Below are 7,933 nucleotides of genomic sequence, written 5' to 3'. Positions count from 1 at the left end.
TGCTTTTTGATAAAGAACCTGCTTGCACCTCAGCTGCAAAAACCATCCGTGCTAGGGGAAGGAGAGAGCACGTTCCCTGGGCTAGTTGGAGGAGCAAGCCCCTCACAAGGACATATCTGTGAAAAGCTCCTCTGTCTGAGCCCATTGCCAGCTCACGCACCACTCTTGTATGCTTTAAAACGAAAACTGCAGGGGAAGCCTACCAGAACCAGCCTCTGAGGAGGTGGCGGCACAGACCCCAGGTGCCGGTTTTGTCCCCTTACACCCCGCTACGGAGCACGTCACTCCCGCCGGCTGGCCCCGCCCGCCAGCCCAGCACCGGGCACCTCGGGCCACGAAAATCCACCCAGGCGCCGGCTCCAAGAGGACACCGCGCCCCGCACCGCCCTGCCGGGGAAGGAGGCGGCGGGGGCCGCCCCGGGGCGCCCCGCACCGCCCCCCGCCGCATGCCGCCGGCCCCGCCCCGCCGTCCGCCCCCGCCTGTGACCGCTCCGGGCCGCGCCGCTCTCCTCCCGGCCCCGAAATGCCCCTTTTCAGCGTGCCCAAAGAAGTGGCCGTCGGGACGGCGATGCTGGGGGTTGCCTTTGCCACGGGGTTGCTCGCAGGTAAGCGGCGCCCCCCGACCCTCTCCCCTCCGCATACGGGGTTGAGGGCTGCGTCCTCCCCTTGTTCCCACGGGGGAGGGGACGGGGATCGCGGCGGCCGGGCAGGTGCCCCCCGGAGGCAAGGGGGACCCCCCGGTTTCGAGCGACCGTCAGGGGGGCATCCTTTGGGCGCTCCTCTGAGAGGGGCTGCCCTGCGGGCCTGGATTTCGCTGAGCTGCGGCGATAAATACGCTGATGATCCTAGAGCCCAAGCCACTCCCCGTAATCCAGCTGCTGCAGCGTGGGGCTGCGGCCAAGGTCCCAGCAAAGGCGAAGGCACGGTCCCACCCGGCCCCTGCCGGCACTTCTGTGGCCAGGCAGAAAACGCCGTGCGGTGTCCTGGTCACAGCTTTCTCGTCTGGTCACAGTTTCGCTTTCGTTCCTCAGGGCCAGAGGAGGTGCGAGCCCACGATCGGGCAGGGGCAGGAGGCTGGTGCTGAGTTTGGGGCACAGGCGCTTGCTTACTTACCCTGTGACTTCAGGCACGTTGCTGAAGTAATCTATACCTCAGTGTGATCGTCTGTAAAACAGAGCAATTAACAGAAAATAAATCAAAACCTCGAAATAAGTGTTCTTCAGTAGCAAACAACTATCAAGAGATGGGGAACAGATATTTTTGTTGTTGTTATTTCTTTAAAGTAATTGCTCCATTTCGTGAAAGAAGCATTAGGCAAAGCTGAGATGAGTTCTCTACTTAAGTAGACAAGCAACAGTTCTTAAACTTCAGATTTCACAATCTGCTTTTTTTGCACCCTGGTTTTATGTTAAACCAGCCATTGAGCAATGCCGGATTTCCCATGGCTAGAGGGCAGGACACTGTCATTAGGAGAACACAATCCTTGAGAAGATGCATCAGCTGACAGCCCTAAAGACCAGCCACCTCTATCCATGTGAAGAAAATAGTGTGCCACATTCATGCTTTTCTCCTTACACTTGCCCTTAGAGTTTTGATGTGGTTACTTGTCCTGTAAGAATATGAGTTTCTAATGTTCACGTAGGCTGCTGAACAGCACAGTACCAAAGCCTTTGCCTTTCAGCCTTTGCAGACGTGGGGCTGGACATCTTAACAGTAAAATAATCCACTGAGTTGTCCCGCTACATTGCATTTTCCTTTTTCACTGGATTTTTCAGAGGAAAGAATGCTCCAACCTTTAGTAATACTTAAGTGCTTCCTTTATTTAAGCAGGCAATAACTAACAAAGATAAAAGTTCTTTTTTTTTTTTTGGTAGGTAAAAGATACCCTTCTTTAGTTTTCGGAACACCTAAATCACCCAAGAGCATTATCGGGAAAAGCAGTCCTCTCTGGCAATACATGCTGGATCACTCTTTGCGGGAACACCCAATTCTAAAGAAGCTCCGACTGGTCAGTATTTTATCCCTCAACACAGATTTTCTGTTCAGTGTTCCACTAGGCCCTTTCTGTATTGCCCATGCCTTGTCCTGAACTGCTGGGCTCTTTGTGATTGTCTTCCTCCATCTTACTTGCACACCGCTAGATTTATAGATGGTAGTATACAAAATTACTAGATCATTCAGGAAGGACTACCGGCATCCTCAATTGTGCAGCTGTCTGTTCCTTATAGATATACCTAAATAGCCCAGCCTCTTAAGGTTAGTCTGCTAGTTTTATAATCCAGAACCTTGAGGAAGAGACCAAAATCTTTCTTACTGCTGAAGACCATTATTTGATGTACATGGAAAGATGGCTTAAATCTTCTTCATTTCCTTACTCCTTGTGCTTTCTGGCACTTCCAGTCCTTAGAGAAATATTTATACTTATTGATGATATCTGGTCCTGAAGAAATCCTGGTCAAATGCACTTCCCTTGGATACACTTCCTACATAGGAGAAACAATGCAAAATTGTCCCATCTATTAAATTGTAAAACACACACATGGATATTGCTTTGGAAGCTTTAGGGTTTGTTTGTTGTCATGTGTTACTGTGGTTTTTTTTTTTCCTTTCTAGCTCACCGCTGATCATCCCTTGGGTAAAATGATGGTGTCCTGTGACCAGGCTCAGCTTATGGCAAATTTGGTCAAACTCATTAAAGCCAAGAAAGTTATTGAAATAGGTAAGAGTGTCACTTTTCCTCTCTGTAGTAGAATAAAGCTGCTGGCTGTGCTTTTCCAAATACAGTCATGTTTACATAAGTTATCTAAACATAGTAAGGCACTGCATCCCTGTCTCAGCAAACAGGTGGGCAAACTGCAAGTGTGAAAAGTAGCGTCAGATCTGCACTTACTTCCCCCTTTGTATGTATGTGCTTTCAATAACTCTGGTATGGATGTCTCATCTACTTAGAGGCAATCTGAAGAAATAAGATGAACAGATCACTTGTGTCTCCAATGTCAGGCAGCAATTGTAGGGTAGGGTGTATACTTTCCTTCCTGTATCAGTTTATTGCCAGAAGGAAATGTTTTGCTGCACAGGCCCTGCATCCAATCGGCTTTTCCTGATACACCTGTGTTAGCAGGACGTCCCAAAGCCAGACAGATGCTGAGCAGCCAGGTATGGGTTCCCACTGCCTTCATTCTTGGCCTGGCTGTTTTGATGCCCTTGTTATGATGTATTTTGCTGCTGGTCTGGTCCCTTTGGCTCAGGATTTAGCTCTGCTTTTAAATAAGGGTGTTCCTCAGAGATGCAGGGCCAGACTCCATCCCGTGTATCCATAAGACTTGGAAAAAGCTAATATTAAGCTTTGGTAAAAGATTGAAAAAAAATAAATAAATAAAAATTCCTCCCAGCCTACTATTACGTTAAAATGGTAGGGAAAAGTTTGTGTGTCCATTACCAAATTGCCATCCTCTACTTCTTTGGGGTTCTTATTCCAGAAGGGATCCCTGTAGCTCACTATCTTTTTTTTTTTTTCCCCCACAATATAGGAAGTGTTAATTACTCTTATGATTTTCCTAGGTGTTTTCACAGGTTATAATACCTTGAATATGGCACTTGCCCTGCCAGATAATGGCAGAGTTATTGCCTGTGATATAAATGAGGACTATGTCAAAATTGGAAAGCCACTGTGGAAAGAGGTAGGTAGCATCTCTTCTGTTATATGTTTGGGACAGCTGCATTTGCATGTCAAGGGATTTTGGTATCTTAGACTTGAATATACAGAAGCATTCCTGTCATTAAAGGAGGCTGAGACAGTTCAATTCAGAAAGACAAATAAGTGTTGTCTGGAACCTAAAAATAATAGGAAAAATATCTGAACACTAGTCACTCCCTGGGTGCAACCTACTAACAGGTTATGTCTTAACCAGTTTTGTCAATTCTTTGTTCTTTTTAACTCTAGGCAGGAGTAGAGCATAAAATTGACCTGAGGATTAAGCCAGCAATTCAAACGCTTGGTAAGTAACCTAAACCACTTTTCCCTTCCCTAGAAATAGAAGATGGATATAATGCCAATGAAATCCAAGACCAAATATGCTTGTGGATGCAATCCCTTTGCTAGCAGTGAGACAGTTTCTCTTATATTAAAAAAAAAAAAAATCTGAAAACTTCACAATTTTCTAAGTTCAGAGTTTTCCTACATGCTAGCAGAGAAAGAAAATGCTTATCCTGTGTGGTGGGCTGTACTGGTCACTCACCTGTCCTGCCCATTGCCTTGTTTAATCTATGAAGTACTATTGTCAGCTGCTTCTGGGAAAGCTGATTAAAACAGATTAATTAGACAAAGCCAAATTTCTCTTATCCATTTTCCATTCCAAGCCAGTATTTCTTTGTTACAGGCAGGAAGAGTTTTCTGAAAGGGCTGAAGTGCAGAAAAAAATACAGAAGCCAATATAAAACTTAAGGTATAAGAGTTGAATTTTGTCTAGAGAAGTTGAAGTTTAGAATGTGTCAAAAGCATGGAAGGCTATTAGAAAGGCAATGACTTTTGTCATTCAAGAAAAGAGAAGATGTGGAGAAGCGGGGATATTAGTAAATATTCTGAAAATGCAAGAAATTTGCTAGGAATGGAGGAGGCAGAAGAAGGTTTCCAGCAAAGGTGTTTGATGGATTCACAATTCCGAATTTATCCATCCTTTCTAAAGAGGCAAATATTAACAGTCGGCCAGGATGCACTGTCCTTGAAGTCTGATGGACAGCTTTGTCTAGGCAACACTTCAGACAAAAAGATCCTCTGTTGACAGAGGTGGCTGAGAACCTTAGGAAAGCAGCAACCAGCCCCTCTGCAACTGATGATTTGTAGTTCTTGGTCAATAAGTCCAATTAGGAGAACTCAAATCTGAACAACGCTTGCCTTGGCCCAGAGAGGGAATACTTACAGCAATCTTTTGCTGTGATGGAGATCTCCAACAAGATTTATTCATGGCCTGTACCATGGCATTTAATCATCAACAAGAGATTAGCACTTAGGACCTGTTCATAAATGTGAGAAAAAATCCTAATCCATTTAAGAAAACAGTTCTCAGTCAGCTCAAAAACTAGCTGAAGGTGTAGAGTGTGTCCAGTTTCAAACTGCTTGACTCGTTTTTACTGCAGCTTTCAGCAGTCCCAGATGTGTCCTGTAGGTTTAGAACTAATCCATGAACTTCCAAGTAGGCAGAACTCAGTAGCCAAGTGTTTTATGGCATATATTGTGTCTAGACTAGTTTCTGTGGGATAAGCTTTTCTAGTGATTAGCTGTAGAGGAATAGGCTGCCTGGTCAAGGCACCAAAACCACTATTTAATGAGAACTTTGACACAAATGGACAACTTCCTCCTATACAGTATTAACCAGGGTATAATGACTCACTTTGTTGCTCATCTAGATGAACTGTTGGCCAATGGAGAATCAGAAACCTTTGATTTTGCTTTCATTGATGCGGATAAAGAAAGCTACAACGAATACTATGAGAAATGTTTGCGCCTCATAAAGAAAGGCGGAATAATAGCTATTGATAATGTAAGTACTGCGGTTGTAGTGGTAGTAGCACAGGGAGTTACTGCTTTTGCCTCTGGGAAAGGAAAAAAAGTCACAGCGGGATACTAGTAATGTGATTTCTGACCTGCAACTCGGTTGCCCATTGCAACTTGTTTGTTCCATGTTATACAAAGGGGCCTTTTATAATTCAACATAAATTTCTAAAGTAAGCTATATGGAACTCTAATATAAGCAAAGAGTAAAAACCTATAGAAGAAAGAAGTAATGGGTTAAATCTATGTTAGTACATACACAGCCTGTGATAACAAACTTATCAAATTTTTTGTAATTAATTACAGAGAATGCTCTGTAGTATTCTGATTTGTCTTGTAGTGCATTTTCTATTATACTATGTACAGTACTTATGCAAGATCAAAGGTAACACTTGTAATCAGTAACTACTACTAAGTTACCAATTAATAACTTTCACTAGAAACAAAGAACAACGTTTAACTTCAGGTTCCTTCAGGGTTATGGTGGCAGCTGAATTGGGGCTTTTAAAAATGCCTATGTTTAATAATGTTTTAATTTATTTATTTTGGCTTCTAATTTGCAGTAGAAGTACAATTAGCCAATTCTGTGGACTCCCAACCCCACTTGCTTATGAGAGCTCCATGTCAGATACCACTAGAAATCTGAAATATAATGTATAATATTGATTTCTAGAAAATGTGCAGGACCTTTTCCAGGGCTTCATTTGTGGTCCAAAGAACATATTAGAACAAACAAGGTGCATGACATTTCTTTTTTCAATAGGTTCTTTGGGGTGGAAGGGTGCTAAAACCAAGAAAAGATGACTTGGCAACCCAGAACATCCACCACCTCAATGAGAAGCTTCTCAGAGATGCACGAGTCAATATCAGCATGCTTCCAATGGGAGATGGAGTCACATTAGCGTTCAAGTTGTAACTGGAGGAAGCCCAGCAGATGGGAAACAACAAGCAGTATCAAATCATCAGGAAAAATGTAAGCAGAGCAGTATCAAAAATGATTATTTAACCTATATCTCCACGGGATAGGATAGCCTGGGAAAGTAGACTTTAGGAGCAGCAGGATCCTAAGGATGGCTAAGTTGAGAAGAGACACTTCTTTTGAGATCAACTATGGTTTCTTATTTTAATTGTAATAAAGTAAGTAAACTTATGTGAAGTTGTCCTTGTAAGACAGTGGTTGAAAAAAAATCTCCCTCTGTAAAATGACTAAGTTTCAAGTGAGTCAATACAACAAAGTCATTTTCTGTCCTAAAGGAGACTACTGAGTAGCAGAATAATCAGTCCTACCATCAAAAGGAAAAGTGGAGTTTAGTAATGTAAAAAGCCCTAATAGAAAAGTGGATTTTAAATGAAATGTATGTGACATCAAGGAGATTGCCAGCCTTCTCAAACTAATGATTTTGAAAGTCATTAGTAATCCTTGAAGGGTACTACATAAGAAGCTGCAAATATACACCATCTGGGGGAAAAAAAAAAAGTTGTCTTTAAAAGCATTTCAAAGCATAAACAGGACTTCCAATACAGAGCATGCCCTATAACCTTTGTGTGCAAGGACTGGGTTTCTTTCACCTAGATAACAGTGCAGGTAGATTTTTTTTTTTTTTTAAGTCGGAATGAGAAAGAACAAATGGGCAAGAACAAAAAAAAAAAAAAAATTCTTCCTCCTTACTCTCTCCCTCCCACCTGCCTGCCAAAGTAGCAACTTGCTAGGTACTTGTCTAAAGAAGGAAAATGATGATTGTACAAGAATGTAATACAGCTGTTAACTGGCTATTCAAGTAATTACTGCAAGCAGAGATTCCCTTCCCTAAGCAGCATGTAACAACATGATGCCTTTTCCACGCCCTAGTAAAGATTTTTCTAACAGTGTTCTTAACTCCTAGTTAACTTCATTTGGTGTTGCCATCCATTGCTTGTTTCATCTTGATGCATTCCGTAATTTTTTTGATCAAGAAACAGTAGTTGAAAAAGCTCGCCTTACTGGGGACCAATGAAAGAGACTTAAGGTGGTAAGAGGCGTATTCTGTTCAAGCTAGAGAATAGGAATCCAGCTCATGACTTCTTTCCATGGTGAATTACAAATAGTAGTAACTAATTTTTAGGGATTTCTATTCCAGCCCAAAATTCTTATTACAGAAAAAACCTAACTAAACAAGAAACCAAACCCAGCATTTTACAGACAAAAGCTCCACTGGCTACTGTTTTGGGGGACTGATACACTGGAAGGATATCATATGTATATTGAGGAAAAAGGCCACTTAAATTTGTGTCCTATAGGGAAGCTGTATCAAGCCTAAGAGAATCCTCCTTCTTTTTGCTTAAAGAATGCACTTGAATGATTCAAGGCACTGGGGGATAAAGATTTCAAGTCTCAGAACTGTT

At 42.7% G+C, this 7,933-nt stretch overlaps 1 protein-coding gene across 1 annotated transcript; it reads left to right on the top strand.

Annotated features, from left to right (window-relative positions):
- Positions 1–452: 452 nt before the first annotated feature.
- COMTD1 (catechol-O-methyltransferase domain containing 1) lies at positions 453–7,427 on the top strand. The gene is made up of 7 exons (XM_065639160.1): positions 453–605; positions 1,875–2,008; positions 2,614–2,719; positions 3,562–3,680; positions 3,944–3,998; positions 5,407–5,540; positions 6,315–7,427. The coding sequence occupies exons 1-7, from the start codon at positions 524–526 to the stop codon at positions 6,465–6,467; spliced, it is 783 nt and encodes a 260-aa protein (XP_065495232.1). The 5' UTR covers positions 453–523; the 3' UTR covers positions 6,468–7,427.
- The last annotated feature ends 506 nt before the right edge of the window (positions 7,428–7,933 follow it).

This window comes from Caloenas nicobarica, chromosome 7 (genome assembly GCF_036013445.1).
Source record: "Caloenas nicobarica isolate bCalNic1 chromosome 7, bCalNic1.hap1, whole genome shotgun sequence".
Taxonomy (NCBI): domain Eukaryota; kingdom Metazoa; phylum Chordata; class Aves; order Columbiformes; family Columbidae; genus Caloenas; species Caloenas nicobarica.
This window is presented reverse-complemented; position numbering and strand designations above follow the sequence as displayed.